The sequence below is a fragment of the Balaenoptera borealis genome (genome assembly GCF_965194805.1).
Source record: "Balaenoptera borealis genome assembly, chromosome: 14".
In the NCBI taxonomy this organism is placed as follows: domain Eukaryota; kingdom Metazoa; phylum Chordata; class Mammalia; order Artiodactyla; family Balaenopteridae; genus Balaenoptera; species Balaenoptera borealis.
The window spans coordinates 51,776,197-51,799,654 of record NC_138875.1 but is presented as its reverse complement, the minus strand read 5'-3'; the positions used below and the strand labels follow the sequence as shown (position 1 = coordinate 51,799,654).

Sequence of the window (23,458 nt, the reverse complement as noted above, 5' to 3'; positions counted from 1 at the left end):
ATCCCAGCTGGAATCCCATTGCTGAGGACACTGCAGGGTTCAGGCCTGTGTAGTGAGGGGAGGCGGAGGGAGTGGGGACAGAAAGAAGGGAGCTGTGCTGAGAGGCCTGGTCCTGGGATGTCACTGTCACAGACCCACCACCCAGCCTTCCCTGGGGTCTCGGTTCCCTCACTGTCCAATGGTGAGGTTTGACTACACTCTCCAAAGATCCTGCCAGCTCAGAATGCTTGCCTCTGTGTTCGCATCCTCGTCTGCTTTGCTAATGTGGAAGCTGTAAGTCTGGCTGAACAAGGAGTTTATGAATGAAACATACTGTTCACGTTGCCCATCCACCAGCCATCAGCTGCTTTTAGACCTCACATCTGAATAATTATTCTCTGTGCAGTTTTTTAAATGTACAGATCTAGTGACGTTCTGCAGTCTTATTTGGTACATTCTATTCTGGTACGGGCTAAAAGGACAGATACTAAAGCAACCCAGAGTTGAGAACAATGTGAAATGTTTGGAGTCATTTTGCATGCTACCAGATTTATACAAAGCTGACAATAGGCTTATTCACAAAACGATTTCCAGAGCTTCTGCTTGAAGCAGACCCCTCTGACTGCTTACCAACTACAGCAGTCTCCAAACTGTTCTCCCCTGCCTTGATTTACAGATACAGCTATCGGAGGAAAGAGCGTATTTCCTTAGGATTAGCTGATTGTGTAGTCAAATATTGCGTGAACATGACAAATGCAGGTAATAAGCTGAAAGGTAAATAATGCTTCCAGTGTTCCCGGCACTGTTCTGAGAGCTTTATAAACATTTGCTCATTTAATTTCCACAACAACCTCAGAAGGCAGATTCTCCAGTTGTCATTTTACAGGTGCAGAGTCTGGGGCAGAGGGAAGCATGGCTGCAGCAGCAGAGGGAGGAGGTGGGGCAGGCAGGCTGGCTGCAGGCGCTGCTCTGGGGCCAGCTGACCCCCCAGAGGCCGTCCCGAAAGCGCTAATGCCCAGTGGATTCCCTGTAGCATCTCTGCGTTGGGGCTGGGCTTGCTGGCTCAGGACCAGTGACACGCGGGCTTCACTGGCTGACAGATGAGCACTGGGTGACGCGGAGCTCTGTCATGTGCCGCGGGAGGGCCACCTCCTGGGGACCCGGTGGCCATGGTGCTGGGTGGTGGCTTTGGAGGGTGCCCATTTACACTGCAGCCTGGGCTCCTCCAAGGGCAAACCCCAGGCATCTCTGGGTGGAGTCTTGGGTGGAAAGTCATCTGTGTAATTCTCCCACCTGGGTATTTGTCAACTGTAGAACAAGAAGGCATATGGCAGGGTGCGGGGCAGGGGGGGTAGGCACGTTCTCCAGGTGTCGACACTGTGCAGACACCTGGGCCATGTGTGGGTGTCACTGGCTCGCGACCTTGATGGGCTGCTGGCTCACGTCTCCCCACACCTTCCCAGCCACGCCCAGGTCACCCCACAGGCACCACCAGGAAGCAGTTCCAGGACAGGTAAGGGTCTTCTACTGTCTTCATACTATGCATAGAAAAGGCTTCTCTTTGAGAAACTGTGCCGAACAGTTACATTAGAGGATTATTATTCGCAGCACCAGATATGTCTTCACTTTACAAAAGGCTTGGTGACAGGGCTTTTGACGATTAAGAGCTTTGTTTCTTTCTTAATAAGCTTTCTTATTTTATTTCTTAAAATAGCGTTGGATCTACAGAGTTTGCTCACGCACAACACTTCAGGAAGTCTTCCATTAGATGAAATAAGATGCTTTTAATCACTATCCTTTGTCCCCGCTCTTTCGCTTTAGGGTTTCAGAGTCGTGCCTGTTGCCTGAACCCACAGGGGCGGTGATGGGCACGGAGGGGCAGAGCGCAGGGTCGGGTACACTCAGACAGCAGGATCCTCGCTGACGGTTGGGGTGGGAGGGAGCGGAGTTAGGATAGTTCACAGAATGTCCAGGAATGACAGAGAAACCAGTATAGACACCCAGGAACAACCCAGTGGGAGGCCGTGCAGCCGGGACAAACATGCAGCCCAGTCCGGGGCTCCTCCTGTGGAAACGCTGCTGTTGATGCCTCCACCCGATGCCCGACAGACGCCCTGATCTCCCCGTGTGTTACTCACTTCTGTCTCCCGGCTTCACTGAGTGCTCCCATGCCAGAACCTGGGTCACCCGCGGGGGTATGGGAAATGCAGTTTTCAGCCTTCCGGGGACTTGTGAGCCAGCCTTGGCCTCTGCCACCGTGACTCCCTGCAGAATCCACCTGCCCCCGAACTGGACCTGGGAAGGACACCAAGGGAGTCCAACCCCCAACCCAGCATCAGCCCTGGGAGGGAGCCCTCCGGGAGGCGAGGATCCATAGGAAGGGTCCTCAGAGGGTCCCCTCCCTCCCCGCACCACGCTTCCCTGAAAGGAGACACGTTCTCATCAGACTCCGTGGATAACTAAACCCCAGGACTCTGAGCTCAGCCGCAAGCAGCACCACCAACCTGCGGCCCTCCAGCCGGGACCAAACCCGGCCCTCTCCTCCAGGCCGCTTGCTCAGGCACCCCTCCCCAGGTCCTACTGCCCCCCTCCCAGGCCCCACAGGAGTCCACTCATGTTCTGTGGGGCCTTTGCTTAGGCCTGTCGTAGCGCTCACACATGTATTTAACCTCTTTGTAGCTTGTCCTCACCCCCCTGAGGGCGTGACTCTGTCTTAGTCCAACAGCCGTCTCCACGGTGCTCAGTGCACAGTACTCCTTCCTGTTATGCTTGTTGAATGAATGAGTAGAAGTGGTGTTTCTGAGGACTGTCCCCAGGCTATTAAAAGTGGCTAGTTTTGGGCTTCCTTGATGGCGCAGTGGTTGAGAGTCTGCCTGCCAATGCAGGGGACACGGGTTCGAGCCCTGGTCTGGGAGGATCCCACATGCTGCAGAGCAACTAGGCCCGTGAGCCACAACTACTGAGCCTGCGCGTCTGGAGCCTGTGCTCCGCAACAAGAGAGGCCGCGATGGTGGGGGGCCCGCGCACCGCGATGAAGAGTGGCCCCCGCTTGCCACAACTAGGGAAAGCCCTCGCACAGAAACGAAGACCCAACACAGCCATAGATAGATAGATAGATAGATAAATAAATAAATAAATAAATAAATAAATAAATAAATAAATAAATAAAAGAACTTGGAAATGTTTGATTGGGAAAAAAAAAAAAAAAAAAAGTGGCTAGTTTTATGAAGATGCATCATTGCCCCAGCAAATGACGGCCACACCCTCTGCGTCAGCAGGAGCAAGGACTGTTTCTCAGGAGCCCTCAGCCCGGTACCTCGTCCCTGCGGCATCTCCGTAGAAGTGGTGCTGGACAGTCAGAAGCAAGGCCCTGGACGGTGCTAACAAGGGTGCTCTGACATGGACCTCAGGGCCCTGCTTCCCTGCGAGTAACTGTCACACCCTCAGTGAAAGCTGCTAAGCCCGGTGACGACAACAGAGGGCTTCCAGCTGCACCCGCGTGCAGGTGCCGAGCCCCATCAAGGTCCCCCAGCCCAACCTGCCTCGCCAGGTGTCTCTCCCACGTCCGCCTCACAGCCTGGACGGCACCACCAGCCGGGCACGCGGTGCTCCTTCAGAGTCACTCACAGATGCTGCACCCTGCACGTTAAACCCCAGAGCGCCGAGGCCTTTTGCTGAGGTCACGCCTGGCTTCTACAGTCTCTGCCAACCTCGGAGTTCCCTGGCTTTCAGCGGCTGGCTTACCTGGCCCTCAGCCAACTCAGGTTGCCAGAACATCTCGGAACCGGCATCATGTGATCACAGTGTAAGTAACAGCCCCATTGTGAGCAGAGCAACACGTGATTTTCCTTTCACGTTTCCTGCTTTCGCTTATGGCAAGGGACACACTTCGGATTGAATCTAGCGTAGCGTTAGAGGGCCGTTTTCCCAGGTCAGTGCTGGGGGGAGGGGAGACCTTCATCCCGTCACTGGAGCCCCTCTCTATGTCTGGGGAGGTGAACCGAAGCCTCTGCCTTGGTCCTTCTCACCACCACCCACGCGCACGCACGTGCACAACCTGGTCCTCACTGCCCTGCCCTTTCTGTGGCCCAGTGTGGCCATCTGTGCTCAGGTGCATGTGTTGGGATGATGCCGGGATTTACTGGCACGCTTAGATTGAAGACGGGCTACAGGCTGTGCTTACTCCTGTCAAATAAACAGCACTTGAGCCCACAGTCCCATGAATCATTACCAGGGATGGATTGCCTTTCAAAACAGCAGGCCTACTGGCTGAGCTGGATGAGCAGAAGCTGCTTCCGAGGGCGTGGAAGTCCTTGCTGGACGTAAGGGCATCGCAACTTCTTCTCGGGGTGTCTCCCAGCTAATTCATTAAAGGACATGTGGCATGGACCATTTGCCGGCTAACGCCCGTTCATGTGAGCTCACTGACAGGGAGCACTCTTCAGATCCGAAGATAGACTTTTAGAGCTAGAAGGAACTCGGAGACTGTCTAGTCCTGTGGTTTGCAGACTTCTTCTTTTTTCCCTGAAAAAAACCATTCTTCTAACACAGGTTTACACAGAACACCAGTAAATAAAACCCCTAACATCAGAGTTATTCCAGAGAAGTGGGAGTGGGGACGAGAAGCCCACTCATGTCCACTCTGTCCCTCATGGCCCCATCAGTGAAACCACAGCCCTTATCCATCCCTGAAGCCAGGAGCCATCGGCATGGGAGAGAGCTGGCTCGGACAGGATCCTTGGTCCCAGCAAATTAACTAACCTTTCTGGTCCCAGGCTTACTCACCTATAAAATCGGCTATAATGTCAACCTCAGAGTTCTGAGAACATTAACTGGAAAATTAGGTATGAACACTCAGAGAACCCGGCCAGCCTGTTAGTAGATACTCATTAAATGTTAACTTTGGAAACATTTGGTAACACAGAGCTACTTGAGCAGTCTTTCTAGATGTGCCCCAACATGGCAAATCTCAATCCTGTTCATCGTGAGGTAGCCAGTGAGTGTTTCTACAAACAAAAGGGATTCATCTGCAGCTCTGCTTTTTTACTTGGTCTTTACGTTGTTTTCCTCAATGGTACATGCTTATTTTTAAAAATCTGGAAAGTACATAAAAATAAAAGGAAGGCTAAAAATTACTGAGGCTCACCTCAAAGGCGTCATTAACATTTTGGTCTATTTCCTTCCAGTCTTTTTTTTTCCCCCTAGTGCATGGGCTTATAGGGAATATGACAAGATGATTGTTTTGTTTTGATCTTTCTTGCTAGTGCTAAGAGGCCCTGCCAAATCCCACCTTTCAAAACAAGCTATTAGAAGCTGGTTGCTGAGAAGAGGAACAGATGTTGCCTGCCTTTTTCACTATAACTGAAACATCAAACCCTCCATAGCTGTAAACACTCTTCTCAGATTAAGCTTGTAAATTATGCCATTTTCTGGGAAGAGTCCCAGCCTTAAACCAGCTCCTCTTCTCTCAACCAGTTGCCAAGGCCTGTCTGAGTCTCGTTGCCTTTTATCCACATTAGTCATTGCCTTCTCTTTTCTAGCGTGGATTTGTGGTTTGGCTTGGCGACCCTCCACTTATGAAATGGATTGCAAGCAAGATGCTCGACTTTCCTAAGTAGGCAAACCCCACTTGATCAACAGGTCATCCACACCTCTAAGACCACTGCCCCTTCTCCTGCTCCTCAGCCCTCACCCCATCCTCTGGGCTGCTGTGCCATCACCATGGGACCAGGAGTGGAAAATCTGGGAGCTGTAAAGGAATCTATGAGTTCAGGAGTAGAGAGAGCGAGAGGAAATTGTGAAAAAATAGGAACAGCTTGGAAGGAAGGATCCTGAGAAGGAAAAGGAGGCTCAGAGAGGGAGGTGGAAATAAGGCAAACTTGACCTCTTTTAAAATGTTATGGGGCTTCCCTGGTGGCGCAGTGGTTGAGAATCTGCCTGCCAATGCAGGGGACACGGGTTCGAGCCCTGGTCTGGGAAGATCCCACATGCCGCGGAGCAACTGGGCCCGTGAGCCACAACTACTGAACCTGCGCATCTGGAGGCTGTGTTCCACAATGAGAGGCTGCGATAATGAGAGGCCCGCGCACCGCGATGAAGAGTGGCCCCCGCTTGCCGCAACTAGAGAAAGCCCTCGCACAGAAACGAAGACCCAACACAGCCAAAAATAAATTAAAAAAAAAAAAAAATGTTATGGAGGGTCAGCCCCAAACCGGGAAACCACGAGACAAACCCAACTTTCTCTTATTTCTTCGCCCTCTTACCCCCTCTGACCTGCTGCTCCTGCAACCACAGCTCTTGCTGGTACTCTTGGGCTGGTTCAGTTACATTGCAGGCCAAAAGGGCATTGTGTGGGCTAATGGCCATTTATAACATCGTGTCAGTGGGAAGTGCATTCTGAGTTCCAGAGGGCCGACTCATAAGCTTTGGGATAACAACCCACTGCTGAGGGGGAGATGCAGGCATTGTACTGAGGACCAGCCCCAGGACTGTGCATAAGGGGAGTGACGTGGGTGCCCACATGCTCTTATTTCCTGAAACATATGGACATCAGTAGGCATTTCTGTATGTACAGATGCAAACAAAAGGAATTAGGAATGAACCCAGTTAACCTGTGATTCGGGGCTATGTAAAATAACCAAGCTAGTGATTTCAGCAAAAAACAGTTTCTGAGACGTGTGTGGGTACAGACCCATTCAGATAACCACCCCTGATTGAAAGTCACTGGGTTAGTTTTATTATAAATGCATCAGAGACCGTGTGATGAAGAAAATGGCGTCCCAGTGGAGCACAAGGTATCTCAGGGGGCGTGTTTTAAAATAGCAGCCTCCACATGGTGTTTATGTCCTTAGCTTTCTGGCATTGGGGCATTTCAGATGAGGTCATCCTCTTGGGTCCATTTCCTGAGTTGATCATTTTGTGACACAGAGAACAGCTTCTTCTATTTTTAGAGAGGGCCTCTAAGCCTAAATGCTGCCTGCCTGGCCCCCAGCTCACCGCCCCCCTTCCTCCCCACCCATTTCCCCCAAAAACATCTCTTTTCGTTGTGGAAAATTGCACATTCACAAATTGTGTTTCTTTCCTCACACCAAGCATATTTCCACCCAGAGACAGATTCAGGAATGAGCTCATGGATGAATCATGCTATTACCCCGCTGTTTATAGGAGCTGCCTTTAGACAAAGATTTTGGTGTAAGCTGTATTACGGTCCCTTCATGGTCTGCCAGTTACCGAAGGGGGGTAGAGGGGTGGTTTATCAATGAAGTGCTGAGTGTGAGAGGGGCTGGACTTCTGGACTGAAAGCTGCTTGGATTTCACTTTTTCCTGTCATTCCTGGGCCTTGTTCCATCGACTGAACTGTGATATTATAATGCTCTGCTCTGATACAAGGAAGCAGACCCAATCCAAGATGGCAGCTGTACGGTATCTGAAGAAGCGACAATTAGGACCACTTGGACTATGATAAATGCTGTGTGGTTGAGTTCCAGTGGATGTATGATCTCTTAATTAAAATGAGCTCACAAGTGGTATTTTCTTTCCTAATCCAGCTTTCAAGCTTTGCTTTCTTTACAGCAAATCTCTCATTTTTTTCTTTTTTAGGACCCAGAAATCCTGTTAATATTTAACTGGCTTTTTTTTTTTTGAATTTTTGAATTTTATTTTATTTATTTTTTTATACAGCAGGTTCTCATTAGTTATTTATTTTATACATATTAGTGTATATGTGTCAATCCCAATTAACTGGCTTTTACATTATTTACACATCAAAGTGCTCAACCTATTGTGATTCTTTAAAGAGCAAGTGCCCGGTTTAGCTCCGGGCTGGCATTCCAAGGTCTTGACTTTGGGGCTCCATGAGAGGAATGATTAGAGACAGAAGCCAGGCCATCCCCACCTTGGAAGCAGAAAGCCCTGGAAACTAGTTAATTGATCACACACACACTTGTTCCATCTACTTCCCAGGTGTTAAGTATTTAAATCTCTTTTTTTCTTTTTTAAGTAAGAGGAATTTTGGTTCATTGCTCCCTAAGGAAAGGGCCTTAGCTTGAATTTCTTGTTATCTCATAGGGAATCTTATTTGATCAGTTCCATGCATTATGGCTCGGTGAGATTTAAAAAAAGGAAACGAAAGATCATTTTGCCTATTACACAAGATGAAATCAGGAGTTGGCCATTGTGTGATGAATAGCGACCTGGGTAACCCCTTTTGGGCACCAGGATATCTAGACTGGCCATCTGCTTGGACCGGATGACTTCACAACTGTGAAATCATGTACATTCACTTTATGCCGTGGGAGCCAAAACTAAGAGGTCCAGGGGGTTTCCAGCCATGAAGCTACAGGCTTTCAGGAGAGCTGCATTAAATGACTTCCAGTGCTGTCCTGTGAAGGATGGGTTTACACCCCCAGAAAGAACCAACCTACATTTCTGCTCCTTGCTTAAGGGTACAACTGCTAATTGGCTGTGTCCCCAAATGCGTTTTCATTTTCTGTTTTAATCTCCCCCCAGTCTTCTGAGAGCCCCTCCCCCATCCCCCCTTGAACTACTGCCATCCACTCCCCAACCCATCGGCCACATGTTGTAAAAAAATATTTGAGCTGAGTTTTCAAAGCATGTTTGTTGCCTACAGCCTCTGCAAAAGTTAACAGACTTGAATAGAATGAGAAATGAGCTCTTGTACCTAAATAAGTCGGAGCCGTAGCATCACCCAGGCCTGTGGAAGAGAAGGAGTCAGGCCTTTTCATTGTCCAGTTTCTTAACTAGTGGTCTGTTAGTGCATCTGCCCAAATGAGATTTTCTCCTATGATCTGACTGACCGTGTTTGTCTCTGAGTGCAAGCTACAGCATTTAAACCTTAATGCATACAGTTTTGGACAATATCCACATCTGGTGTTTGAACTTGCCTTCATTCCATTTTCAGAAGGAGGTAGAACGTAAATAAATTAATATTTGAACTCTAGAGGTATCTGGGAAAAGATAATCTTCTTGGCTTTTCAAAGAAGTAGAAAAGTCCAACTTCAGTTTGCTTTTAATTACTTTCAGCTGCAGTTCTGTTATCCAGCTCAACCTCTTGGTACTGGAGGGTTAATGCTGGCATTTGAGCCAAAGAGATATTTCTATTTTCATACACCATTTTAATGAGAATTCAAAAGGATCATCTTAGAAAACATCAAGATTTTATCACTACTCCTCTGGAACTTCTGCTTAATTCTTTTTTCACTGGCGACTCTCTTTGGGTGAACCAGCAGCACCATTCAGAATTCCCTTCTGTGGTTGACTTCATCCCTTGGCTCCCAAAACAGTGGGGCATCAAGGACCACAGGTCTTTTGCTTGCTTTACACTTACATGTAAGTCCTGAGCAGTTACTTTGTCTGTAAATTAGGTGTCACGATGTGAAGTTACAGTTTATGTAAGTCACACAGACGACAGCAATTTCATATGGTTCTTATTTATGTAGTCGTCCCTCAGTATCCACGGGGAGTTGGTTCCAGGACCCCCGGTGGAACCAGAATCCACAGATGCTCAAGTCCCTTATATAAAATGGCATAGTATTTGTATATAACCTACACACATCCTCTTGCATACTTTGAATCACCTCTAGGTTACTTAGACTACCTAATACAATGTAAATGCTATGTCAGTAGTTGCCAGCATAGGGCAAATTCAAGTTTTGCTTTTTGGAACTTTCTGGAATTTTTTTCCAAATGTTTTTGATCCGAGGTTGGTTGACTCCATGGATGCAGAACCTGCGGATACGGAGGGCCAACTGTATACGTTTCAGCAACTCTTATGAGAGCACTTAGCTAAGGCACCTCGAGAAGTTTGTCAGTCTCCTTTGAAAGAAGTATTTTTTATATCCTAAGAGTCTCAATATATACAATTCAAAAGCTGTTAAAAGAGACCGACATTATGGAAACAGATTTGATGTGTTTCATTTTCCGTGCACACGTGGCTGTGTAAGTGGATGTGTGTACGTGGGCACTCTTAATTCAATGCCGCCAAAACGGCAGCCCCGAAGTTAGTAACAACCTCTTCCTGAATCTGAGGCAGAAAAAATGGAAAAGTGTGCCCTCAACTGCCACCACAAAGCAGTCCATTTTCTAGAGCAGTTACATTTATAACCAGGTCAGTGAAGTTTCTGAGATGTGAGTGTAGCCAATACAGGTGCACCAGCTTTGGTGTACAAGAAATGTAGCTTTTTTTTTTTTTTAGTTTACGTAATATAAATCATATAAACTCCCTTCTGCGAGGCTGGAGGGAAATTCAGACTTAATTATCACTGGGCACCCCCTTCTCCCCTCCAGGGTGCACAAAGGACCTGGAATGCTGTGAACTTGGGGAGCACCGTTGCTCACTGTTCATTGATGTGCTCTGGCTCCATCCACAGGGCCCTGCTTCTGTCCCCCCACCCACTCTGGGTCTCTCCTGTGAGCTGGGGCCTGGGATGGAGACATCCCCAGAGGCAATGGGCAGAAAGTGGCCAGGCCACTGCAAAAAGGCTGACTTATTTGTCCAGTACGGTAGCCACATGTGGCTATTTAAATTTTAACTAAAATTACCCCAAATTAACAATTCAGTTTCTCAGTCAACTGGTCACACTGCAAGTGCTCCGTTGCCACATGTGGCTCGTGGATGTCCTGCAGGACGGCTCAGATGGAGGAGGTTCCCTCACTGGGGGAGTTTCTGTTGGATTGTAATGAGCAGTGTGTGTTTTCTCAGTAGCCGGTGAGGGTGGATGCAGTATCCTCCTGGCTTATTTTCTTTCTCAGCATGCCGTAGTTATTTAGAAAGTAGAAAGATACAAGTGAAGCGCCAGCGGGAAGGGTGGCTGCGATAAGCAGAAGGGCACAGTAATTCTCGAAGGATGGGTGCCCGTGGTCGGGGGTAGTGGAGTTTTGCCCATCACACTTTCTCTTCCATGTGGTCCAAAGTGTCCAGGAGGTGCTTGGACAGTCTAAGGATCCCTGTTCCTTTAAATGGGACGTGGGGTTTATCTCATGGAGAGGAGTCTTGCATTTCATGTGTGCACAAAAAGTATAACTTCTGTTATGGCTCCATTTGCCACGGGGGAGGAGTGAAGAAGAAGAGTGTGGAGTGAAGGTGGCTGGTTTGGTTCTGCGAAGTGGGATGTGTGCATCCAGTATCGAGGGGCCAGCTGGCGAAGGCAAAGGCAGAGCTGCCCCAGGGAAGCAGTGAGCCTGGGAGCAAATTGAGACAGATGCAAAGGGGCACGATGGAAAAACACCCACCTTCTGTGCCGTCTTTATGAACCAGCAAAGAGTCAGACTAGCTCCGTTCAGTAAACACTTCTTTAAGCATCTTCACACATCAGACACCAAGTAGACAGGATGCAGACATGGATTGAGACTCTGTACCTGCCTGTAGCCAGCTCTCCATCCAGCAGCGCTCTTTTTTTTAAATTTGTATTTTGTATTGGAGCATAGTTGTCTTAACAATATTGTATTAGTTTCAGGTGTACAACAAAGTGATTCAGTTATACATATACATGTATCTATTCTTTTTCAACAGGAGCACTCTTAATAGGGGCCTATTTTAATACTCCTTATTTCTTTTGGTCTTCTCATCCCATAAAGATATTCCCTGCTTTTGTATTAGTTTCAGTCCTAAATAACGTTCTCCATCTGGGTGAAGTGGAAACAAGGAGACAGTTCTTTGGGAGCTGGGAATTTGAAGCACGTGCTTGCTGGTTTAGGCTTTGGAAAAGCAGTAAGTCCGCAGAAGCACGTCGTGTGTCCTTTAACAAAAGATCAGGCTCTGCTTCTTTGTACCAGCTCAGCCCCTGGTCTTCCGCCATTGGGCCTCTCCATCCTTTCCCACCACTGCTATTTTTGCCTCCATGTCTTGTTCGGGTTCTTGCTCTGAAGGCATTTCCCTTTGTTAGTTGCCCTGGTGCAGTCATCGTCTCCGTCCTTAATTGCTTGAGGAAGTCTTTTGAGAGCTGCCCCGATGGCTCATGTAGGAGGTGAGTCAGCTGGGCACGTGGTCTCTGGGTACCTGAGGTCCTGAGGTTCTGGCGGCCTTGCTGAGCCCTGCTCTGCTCCAGCCCACCTGGTCCTTCCAGTTTTGGATTTGGGGCCAATAACTGGAAAACAGGTGTCTCTGTTGGCATGGCATATTCATAAAGTGATATGACTCACATCAGCCTGGACCTCAGAGCCCTCGGTGGGTGTGGCCCCAGCAGAGGAGGCCCCTGTGGGAGAACTCAGACACATCCCGAGAGCACTTCTGTTGCTCAGAACATTTTAGGGGCTCTCGAGGGGGTGATTTGCACCTCCTAACGAAGTATTTGCAATTCTGTGGGTTACTGTGCTGTTCTGTGTGGTCCTTAAGGGGTGAGTTTGATGTTCGGAAGTACCTGAAGTCATGTACAGTGAAATCTGGTCAGTTGGGGTGGGGGGACACTGATTCAAGTAGTAAGTGTTCAAGGTTTTAAAAAATATTATAAATACACACCCAAACACACACACATACACATGCACTGTATATATACATATAAAGTTTGAAGACTGGGATGGGTTGGTTGTTTTTTGTTGTTGTTGTTGTTTTCTGCCTGACGTTAGTGTTGATTCCAAAAGGGGCTCCAGAGAAATCCTGAGCTTGACACGACCTTGGCCTCCCAAGGAGACTACCTTAGAAAATATCGTACTTACTAGATGCAGGTCTTGGGTGTTTCTTACGGAAACTGTCATTAATCAGATAGGATTAGGGAGTCAGTTCATGCATGGGACGCCCGTAGACAAGGATGACTGCTCAACAAAGTGCGAGAATACTTTTTTTTTTTCCTCCTTAGAAGGTGGGAGGGGGCGGCCTCTTGTCTCTTCCCCACCTCTCACCCGGCTCCCTTTCTCTCTTTCCATGATTCCTTCACCTTTGGCCTGGAGAGTCTTGCCTTTACATTTTGTTTATTCTTGCTGAGGTTGTAGGAGACACCCCTGAATGGGGTGCCTCCCTCCAGGCCACACGGCAGGATACTGCCAGGCTGGGGCAGCTTTGACTGATAAGCACTGTGTAGTAGAGCCAAGCTGGAAGAGAGAGCTTCCAAACGTAGCTGCAATTTGGAATCACCTGGGGAGCGTTGAAAACTCCTGCCACCTGCGTCCAGCTGAATCAGAATGAAGGTCTGGGGATGGAAGCCAGACACAGTACAGGCATACCTCGTTTTGTTGTGCTTCACAGATACTGCGTTTTGTTTTGTTTTTTTTCACAAATTGAAGGTTTGTGGCAACCTTGCATTGTCAGATGATGGTGAGCATTTTTTAGTAATATTTTTAAATTAAAGTATGTACATTGTTTTTTAGACATAATGCTATTTCACACTTAATGGACTACAGCATAATGTAAACATAACTTTTATAAGCACTGGGAGACCAAAAAAATTCATGTGACTCGCTTTATTGCAATATTTGCATTATTGGGGTGATCTGGAACTGAACCCGCAGTGTCTCTGAGCCTGTAGTTTGTCAAAGATCCCAGGTGATTCTAATATGCAGCGAAAGTCTGAGAACTGCTGTAAGGAGGGGGATTGTCCATGAACATGTGAGCAGTTACCCCTGAGCAGAGGCACAGCCAGACCGAGGCCACGTGCTGCACAAGATACAGCGTTAGTTGCAAAACCGGTCTCTACAGCCCACTATTAGGGTGACCTTGGTGAGCTGTTTCCCTGCTCTGGGTTCTTTTTTTCTCATCTGTAAAGTAGGATAATAATTGCAATGCCTGTCTGATAGGATGATTTTAAAGAATGAAATGGAGGATGTGTGAAAGTCTTTGTAAATTGTGAAGTGCTCTATAAATGCTTGCTGTTAACACTGGAGATTATTCTTTTATAGAAAGATAATCATTGTCTAAGTGGCCTGGCAAGGTAGCTGGGGTGGCTCTTGTGGCATTGATTCCTTCGTTACTAGTACTAAAGCTGAGAACTGTTTAGGGTAAGAATTTCTTTCTCCCATCTAATAAGGGGGTGGCAGGGAGAGCTGGTCTCCCCCTGGCTTCCGGTTAGCCGACCAGCTAAGAGCCAATGGCCTTGCCGAGCGGGAAGGGACATCGGTAATCCATTGGCTTCTGAGCCTGACTCTCGTCTTCAGGCTGTCTGTTCAATTGGATTTCGTTTATTTCAAAGTGGGTAGAACTGCCTACCCACAGAGTGTCGCTGAGAAGGAGGGACAAAGAGAGGGTGTCGTCCGGCAGGGCTCTCTGTCATTTTTGCGAGTGTGACTGCCGTGTCCCGTCAGGAGACATCTCCGTGGCTCCTTTGGGTGCAAACAGAACCGTTTTTATCCTCGGCTTGTCCCCCCCAGGGATTTGAAATTGGACGGAGGGAGACAGTCAGCAGGAGCCGTGAGCCTGAAAGAGATCATTGGCCTGGAAGGCGTGGAGCTGGGCGCTGATGGGAAGGTAAGGCTGCCTGGCTTCCAGGCCACCAGCTTGTTCGACAGACACCACAAGGGTCAGGAAGCAGAGGCTGTGTGATGGACCACGAGCTGCGCTCGTGCTGGGTAACCCGATGTGGGACACGATTCTGGGTGCGTGACACCAGGCTGTCCCCGATCCTGGGTGTGCACGTGGGTTAAATAGCAGCACAGCTATTTCGCCACTAATGCTGGTCCTGACCAGTTCAGTCACCCGCTCTTATCCTCAGGGGATATGTTCCAAGACGCCCCGTGGATGCCTAAAACCTTGGGTGGTACAGAACCCTATGTATACCATATTTTCCCCTATACATGCATACCAATAATAAAGTTTAATTTATAAATTAAGCACAGTAAGAGAATATCCGAATTGCCAGCATCACTCCTTTTGTGCTTTGGGGCCACTATCAAGTAAAATAAGGGTCACTTGAACACAAGCCCTGTGATACCATGATAGTCAATCTGATAACCGAGATGGCTACTCAGTGACTGAGGGATGGGATCAGCTGGACAGAGGGATGATTCACATCCCGGGCAGGACAGTGCTAGATTTCATCATACTACTCTGAATGGCGCACAATTTAAAGGTTATGAATTGCCTATTTCTGGAATTTTCCATTTAATATTTTTGGACCATGAGTAACTGAAATTGTGGGTAAGGGGAGACTACTTTATCACACACACACACACACACACACACACACGTGCGTGCGTGCACACAGGTGCATGTTCCAGGATGGAGTAGCGGGTGGTTTGAACATGCATTAACTGGTGGTGACGGCAGGCAGCAATCCCACTACTAGACAGTGTTTTTTGCTACCCATGGTCCTGAGAGGCTGAGTCCCTCGGCCTGAGAGAGTGACTACCGAGCAGGGGGCTGTCACATCCCACTTTCATCCACAATTCACTGAGCTGCTAGGTTGAAGTCTAAGGAGGGAAGGTTGAAATATGAACTGGACCTTTTTGTGCCAGATCCAGGCGGTCTTTGTAAACACTCCCAAAGCCTGTTTATGGAGACGACGCAAGGGTGTCTTTGGGGAAGTCGTCCAGTGTAGTTTGCTTGTAGGTAAAGCTGCTGGGGCAGCAAACGACCTACCCGTCACCCCTCCCGCAGAACAGCTGGTCACCCCTGCGCCCAAATGACATCGGCCTTGAGCTCACGTGTCGGGGTGTATGAGCCGTGTTTCTCCAAGTGGGTGAAAAGAAAAACACGTGTTGCCTCTTCATTCCTGAAGGTTGAGTGTTCACAGAGGAAGGAGGGAGGATGAAGTGAGATGAGCGTCATAGACACAGCATCTGCCAGGGGAACATGGGAGGGCACAGTCCCTTATCCGAGACTCTTGGGACCTGATATTCTAGAATTCTGCACTTGGTGGATTAGAAAAAGTACCACGATGTATGCCTCTTGTGTTAGACAACATCCTAGCAGCCTCTGTGATAGTACCTTGTTATCAGACACACTAATATCTCTGCCCCATAACATGAATATTCACGCCAAGTGGGATAAATTAAAACTACAGATGGCCTCTAGTCAGTCCAGTTTAGGTTTTGGCACAAACGAGTGCCAAAACACATTTCATTTTTCGGATCTCGGGTTTTAGAATTGCAGCGATGAGAATATGGACGTGAACTTGGCGTGGCAACGCTGCTTGGTCAGAACGCAAACCTAACACTGCCCAGGGTTAATCACTGGCCCGTTTTTGTCTTCACCTTTTAGACTGTTTCTTATACCCAGTTTCTGTTACCCACGAATGCCTTTGGAGCGCGGAGAAACACCCTAGACTCCATGTCCTCCTTCTCCCAGCTCCGTACCCTGAGCCACCGCAGCCTCTCCATCGGCCGGGCGAGCAGCGCCCAGGGGAGCCTTGACACAGGTAAGCTGGGGCCTGGCTGGTCTGGGTGGCTTGCAGCCGGAGGTGCCTTGGTGGACGGTGTGGATTGGGTCTCCCTGTGCACATTGGGAGACAGGTGCCCTGGAGCGTGAGCTCATCCCGCAGGTGACGGGACTTTTGGGCAACCGGATTTCAGGCCAGGCAGGCTCACAACCCTGCCCAGGGGCGAACTCTTTAAATGAGAGGCCTCAGTCGCCAGCCCCTGAGCTCCCACGAGGAGACACGCCCAGGCCGCCTTGCAGAGATGGGTAGACTCCCCGACTTCTCTCCACCGCTCAGCTCCTCATCTCTCCAAATACCTGGTTCTTGCCTCCATTCTCCTAGTGCTCAGGTTTGGCCTTTCTTCAAATAACTGGGCCATAAACGTACCATCAGGTGTGAGAACTTCCTTTGTGAGTCTCACAGTGGGTGAGCTTACTCGGCTGCTGACGGGAGACTTGGATGCTTCCAGCTTGGCCCGTACAAGCCTTTGTGAGAATCCACACGGGCAGAAAAATGCTTTATGAGGCAGGATTATGTCCACTGTCAGAGGAATTCCAGGTGAACACGAAGCTCCTTAGGCCTCTCCAGGTGCTGAGTTCAGAAGCACTGTGCTGATGTTCGGCCACCCCTGGTCACTGACTGCTGTTTGCACTGGTGGCTGCTCTGGTTTGCATTCATTCAGACCGCATAGCCTGCCCGGAACCACTCACACCAAACGTGCTTCTCACGTGCAATAACTTGAGGCTCATTTGATCTGCACGTTTAGAAAATGAGCCTTTTCCGTGCCACGTTTTGTAATCTGTGAGTGTTCACGGCATCTTTCATGCTCGTGAGGTTCTGTGCTCTCCCGGGTCAGGGAGATTAATACATAATCTTTTTAAATGGAAAAAATGGCAGAGAGTGTTAAGTGTTTGGTGAACCCCTCTGCCGGGGCGTACACTTCACGGGCGTGCAGAGACGCCTACTGACGGTCAGAGCGAGCAATGTGACTCTGAGCTCAGTGACCTGAAGCCACCCTGTCTTCAGTCTAACTTTGTGCCAGGCATTCACCCGGCTACTTCTGCTTCAGGAGGTCCCGGGCCCTAGTTATCATTTTGCGTGTGATCCTCAGGTAGCGACCCGGGAGAGTTTATGGACTATGACCCGAATCTCCTGGATGACCCCCAGTGGCCTTGCGGCAAGCACAAACGAGTTCTGATCTTTCCTTCGTACATGGTGAGTGGCGGCGGAGGGCTGGCAGGGGAGCTGATCCCTCAGCCTCCTCGGAGAACTTGGAGGTGCCATGCTCATCCTAACGGACAGTGGCTCTTCCTGGGGTTGGGGGCTTGTTCCAACACTGCTCTGCCTGGTTCTTCTCGAGGACCTCCCCCACCCCCCGCCGAGTGTGGGTCACTCAGGGAAGGACCAGCATCACATCCAGGATTCTGCCGGCCACCTGGCCCAGGTACACCACCACTTCAGAGGGCTTGAGAAGGCTGGACTGCCGGCAGCCGTGAAAGCTGCCAGCTCAGCGTGCAGCTTCACCTCTGAGGGTATACATGTCCATGGACCCCACTAGGTAGGGGATCACCAATCATGCCCCATCACTGGCAGCACTGAGTTCAAGTTCAGCTGTTTGGAGTTCCTCGGTGACCGTAGGCCTCCGCACACACTCTGAGCAAACATTTGGCACTGGGTTCTGGATGACAGAATCATCTCCTGGGAAAGTGAAAGTAGGACAATGTGGGTGTTAAATGCAAAACCTTTCCTTGCTGTTTTTATTTCACAGGCTCTTCCTCTCTTTCCCTTTGTGTAATTTGGTTTCTGCTTTTGGCAGACCACCGTTTCCCACCGCTCTGGCCGCTGTTTCTCCAGACACCAGTGGGGCCTGACAGGGTCCTGTGTACTTTCACTGGGCAGACTTGTCCTGACTTGGATGTGGGCAGAGCCTGGGCTGCTGTGGGGTTGTGGGAGCCGGGCTTTTAGAGAAACCCAACGCGCCAGGCCTGCCACACACACCATCAGGTAGAGAACACCGACCCAGGATGTCCCCACCGCCCCCCTGCCAGGCCCGGAGGGGCGAGTGCAGCTGAAAATGTCCTACTCTGGTTCCCTTGCTCCTCCCCTGCTGGCTGATGTCAGAAGCCCTGGCCCCAGGAGTGAGCAGAGGGTCCTTTTTCTGTTCTAGGCTCCTGTGTTTGCAAAGACCAGAGTGGGACCCCACCCCATGCACTCACTCTAAGCTTAGTGTTCTCAGCAGTGGGACCCCCCTCACCCCAACCCCCAGCTTCTCTTCTCACTGAGCATCTGGCAAGTAGCTGACGACAGAGAAACACCAGGCAGAACTCAGGCCCTCGCTGTTCACTTTCAACGTATATCCTCTTGTAATTTGGCAGATAGCTCAGAGATCATTCTAAAATGCCACACTGAGGGACTTCCTGGTGGTCCAGTGGTTCAGAATCTGCCTTCCAATGCAGGGGACGCGGGTTCGATCCCTGGTCTGGGAACGAAGATCCCACATGCCACGGGGCACCTGAGCCCGCGCTCCAGCAACTAATGAGCCCGTGTACCGCAACTACAGAACCCATGCGCTCTGGAGCCCGTGCACCACAATTAGAGAGAAGCCTGCACGCTGAAACGAAAGATCCTGCATGCCACAACTAAGACCCAACACAGCCAAAAATGAAATAAATAAATAAATATTTTAGGGGCTTCCCTGGTGGCGCAGTGGTTAAGAGTCCGCCTGCCAATGCAGGAGACACGGATTCGAGCCCTGGTCCGGGAGGATCCCACATGCGGCGGAGCAACTAAGCCCGTGCGCCACAACTACTGAGCCTGCGCTCTAGAGCCCGTGAGCCACAACTACTGAAGCCCGCGCACCTAGAGCCCGTGCTCCGCAACAAGAGACGCCACCGCAATGAGAAGCCAGTGCACCGCAACGAAGAGTAGCCCCCGCTCGCCGCAACTAGAGAAAGCCCGCATGCAGCAACGGAGACCCAACGCAGCCAAAAATAAATAAATTAAATAAATAAATAAAATATCATTAAAAAATAATAATAATAAATAAACATTTTAAAACATAAACTAAAATAAAATGCCACATTGAATCAGAATGAATTGCCAAAGGCATTTTGTTTAAAATTGCCCCGTTTCCTCTCTCTCCTATCCTTATTCTCCAACTCCTAACACAGAAAGCAAAACCAGAGCCATGTAGAGTTATTTTTTTTCTACCTATGACCTGTTAGTTTATTTACTTCTTTCTAAAAACGAGGGCTTATCCGTATCAGCTGGCACATAATAAATGTCCAATAAATGACCAGAATCCTTACCCTGATGTCGTGGAGGGAGCAAGTGAAAGTTCGTGACTTGTGTAACAGTAAGGGTTCTTCATGTTGTTCACTGCTTTATTTATTAAAGTTCACTTTATTAAGTAATTTGGGCAGGAAACTGTGGCTCAGGGAGTCTGAGTGAGGCTGTCAGAGTTGACAGACAGGAAGTGAGAGGCTGAGGCTAGAACCCTGGGCTTAGTACTCTTCCTACTGCGCCTCTGAATCCACGTCCCTCAGCAGCCATTGGCAGAACCCCCGACCTCAGGGTAAAATGTGAAGATGATTCTCTGGGCCAACAGTTTAACAGATTTCTAGGTAACCAAGAGAATAAGAAGGTGCACTGTTTTTGATTGGCGTTGGGGTTTGGAGGGGCGCTCTTCTGTAGTCATGTTACGTCTGGTGATAACATTGACCTCTCCTTTTATAGGCCTGGTGTCTGGCCAGTGTGGCTCTGGTTGTTTTGGTTTTTTTTCTTTAAATGATTTAATTGTGAGCTCCGAGGTTCTGGGCTGTAGTCTACATGTGCACACCTGTGCAGACAGATCATTCCCCCGCTCCACCAGACAGTGTGCTAGATGACCTGCCAAGTCAGTGTGTATGTCCTACCCTCCTCGTTTTATGATCCCAAGTGGGTCATTTTTCAGCTCACTACATTGAATCTGTAGCCTGTGCTTCCTGTAACCGTCCATTTTTTAGAGAATGAAATTGCTCATGAACTGCATTTGCCTGGTCAGCTTCATAAGACCTACATCTCCTTCTGCTCTGGCCATAGATGTTGGTACTTTGATAAACGTGGGCCGTCCACTTTTCAGCACTGACGTGCATGTCATAGTTACAAACTGCCTCAGACTGGCTTCCAGGAGACTTCCTCTCTAGAAGCAGACGTGGCTTCACATGCATTTTGGCATTGAACTTGCAGGAGCAAGGGTAGGGGGTTTGGCTTTGGTTTGCTTGCTTTATTTTGTGTGTTGGGTAACAGGTATAGAATTTGTCCATCTAACCAATATTGACTGAGGCCCTACTATGTGCCAGGCCAGGTGCTTCCTTATACGGTGGAGGACAAAGCAGCCACCGACCCCGTTCTTCTCAACCTTAAAATGAGTGGAGAAGTCAGACAGCGAGTAGTACACAAGTCACTGTAGTGAGGAGGGTAAGGAAGGAATCGTCTTAGAAAAGTGGTGAGGAATGACAGGGAGGGTTAGGGGTTGGAGGTGGGCCTCAAGGAAGGCTCCCCTGAAGACATGCAAAAGTGAACGCTGAGGGGGGAGAGGACTGCCAGGCCTTGGGGAGATGGCCCCATGTGCAAGAGCCTGAAGTGTGCAAGAGGTTGACCTTGTGTAAAATGGATATTTTTAACAGTAACAGTCACTGCCCTTTATACACACACACACACACACACACACACACACACACACACACACACACACGGAAGTCAATAGAATGATGATCCTGACAAATTTTCTGTGCTAACTTGACCCCATGCTCAGGGAGCTGCACTTGTCAATAGGCGCCGCTACCAAGGTGGACAGAGGGAGCTACAGGGTTGTCGAATCCAGGTTGTTAAAGGCCCTCTTTGAGGGTCTGGGGCACATCTTGGCCTGTAGGTGGGTAGGAAGAGCTGACACAGCTTGGAGCGTTCCTGCTGCGGGGTGAACCCTCATGGTTGGCAGGGCTCCCCCTGCAGGCGGACTCAGCCCTGTGAGAAGCGTGTGCAGCCCCGCTCCTTCCTCCCCCTCCCCGGCTCCCTGCTGTGGAAGTTGGGGACGGGAACCAGCAAGTCCCTCACAGGCTGACTGAGCAGCGCCACACACCTCCCTAAATGGTAACCTCCAAGGCCTCTGGGGTCCTGCTTCCATATGCCTGTCCCCGCGAGGCCCCCAGGGCAGTTTAAGTTCGGCCAGCCAAGCAGAGGCCCAGATCTGAGAACCAGGGGCTGTTGTCCTGGGTTTTGGGGTATCCTATACCTGTGGAATTTCAGGGTCTGAGGTGTTGGCATGGCCTCTACAGAATCAAGCAAGCTTTACCGTGCTGAGCTACCCCATTAAATCCTGCAGCAGCCTTTTTTTTTTTTAAGATTTTTTTGATGTGGACCAATTTTTTTTTTAAGTCTTTATTGAATTTGTTACAATATTACTTCTGCTTTATATTTTGGTTTTATGGCCGGGAGGCATGTGAGATCTTAGCTCCCCGACCAGGGATCGAACCCGCACCCCCTGCATTGGAAGGCGAAGTCTTAACCACTGGACCACCAGGCAAGTCCTGCCATTTTTTTTCTCTTTTCATATTAAGGTATAACTTATAGCTAATCAAACGTACCAATTTTAAGTGTATAGTTCCATGAATTTTGTATCCTACACTCTGACCAAAATGTAGGACACTTCTATCCCCTTAGAAAGCTCCCTCCTTTCCATCGTGTTCTGCTTCATACCCCCTCCCAGCAAAGGCAACTGCTGTTCTGACTTTTGTCACCAAAGATTGGTTTTGCCTCTACTGGAACTTCATATGAACGGAATTGTGTACTGTGTTTTTTTTAATCTATCTTCATTCACACAACTTAACATCTGTAAGATTCACTCATGTTGCATGTGTCAGTAGTTTGTTTTTTTTTTTTAATTGCTGAGTAGGATTCCATTGTATGGATATACCATCATTTATCTACCCGTTCTCCTGTTGATGGACATTTGCGTTGTTTCCAACTTAGGAATATTATGAATATTGCTGCTATGAACATTCACATACAAGTCTTTTTGTGGATATACATTTTCATTTCTCTTGGGTAAATACCAGGAGCGGGCTTTCTGAGTCAGTGGAGGTGACGTTTACCAGTCAGGATGTAGTTGAAGGTATATTTTCGTTCATGTTTGTTCTCAGTAGAAGATAAAAAGGCCAGTCATTGCTACTGCTGGGACGTGCCTTAAAGTGGGAGGGTTCCAGAGCTGAACATTCCCCGAGGCTCAGAAAGAAGGCTGTTATTTACAGAGTTTAAGTGGAACCCTTTGAAACTGATCTTGCATTTGTAGTTACAGTTGTATTTTTTAACTTTGATCCAAGCAAGTCACTCCCAGTATTAGCCATTGTGAAAGGGCAAAGGAGAGGTTTGAACGGAAAAAAAAAAAAAAAAATTCCTGGTGCAGATGTGGAAATCCAACTGCAGCTGCCCCCGTGGTTTTGGCCTTACGGTTTCTAGAAGGTGACCACGAAACATGAAAGTATGTCGAGCCTCTTGGCTACATGCAGGTTCTTGTAGGGCCTGAGCTTCATATGGTTTCTCAATGCAGTGAGGGGGGCCAGAGGCCTCCCACTAGAACCGGTGCTTCCTGACCTGTGCCTCCTGGCCTATAATTAAAGTTTCACTAGAGAGCGGTTATTTATCATTAGAACCTGGCAGCTGAAGTCGGTAGTGGTTTTTCCCCCCCCTTATGGGTGTGGAGAGCAATCAAGAGGAGAAAATAAAGAGAACTGACTGAGATAATGCCAACAAAATTAACGTTCTGTGAAGGGATTTCTGGATCCTTTTCCTTTCCCAGGAAGAAAGCCCTCTCGAACTGTATTGACAACAGAAAGAAAGCTGACTCACAACCTTTGTGATATCTATAGGTATCTCAGTCTCCAGAGGATGTCTCTTGGATTGATCTCTGTGATACAGTGCCCATTCTTTTATTAATATTACGATCTAAGGACTCATAGAAAAGCCCCTCCTTCCGTTTCAGCATCTCCCCAGGGTTGTGGGAATATATCTTAGAACTTAATTTTTCAGGACAGTATGAGATACTGAGCAGGAGGGAATAGAAGACAATAAAGGAGATTAGTCCAGGCTTCCGTGAGATTGGATTCTGCTTTCCCTCCATATTTCTTTTTCACTGAAAGCTG

At 48.8% G+C, this 23,458-nt stretch overlaps 1 protein-coding gene across 1 annotated transcript in view; it reads left to right on the top strand.

The window, feature by feature from the left end:
• CABLES1 (Cdk5 and Abl enzyme substrate 1) overlaps nt 1-23,458 on the top strand; it is a 107,406-nt gene that overhangs the window by 69,767 nt on the left and 14,181 nt on the right. Inside the window, exons 5-7 of the mRNA XM_082353569.1 lie at nt 14,296-14,392; nt 16,124-16,280; nt 17,392-17,495. Of these exons, the coding sequence (XP_082209695.1) occupies nt 14,296-14,392; nt 16,124-16,280; nt 17,392-17,495 (358 nt within the window). The remainder of the gene's footprint in view (nt 1-14,295; nt 14,393-16,123; nt 16,281-17,391; nt 17,496-23,458) is intronic.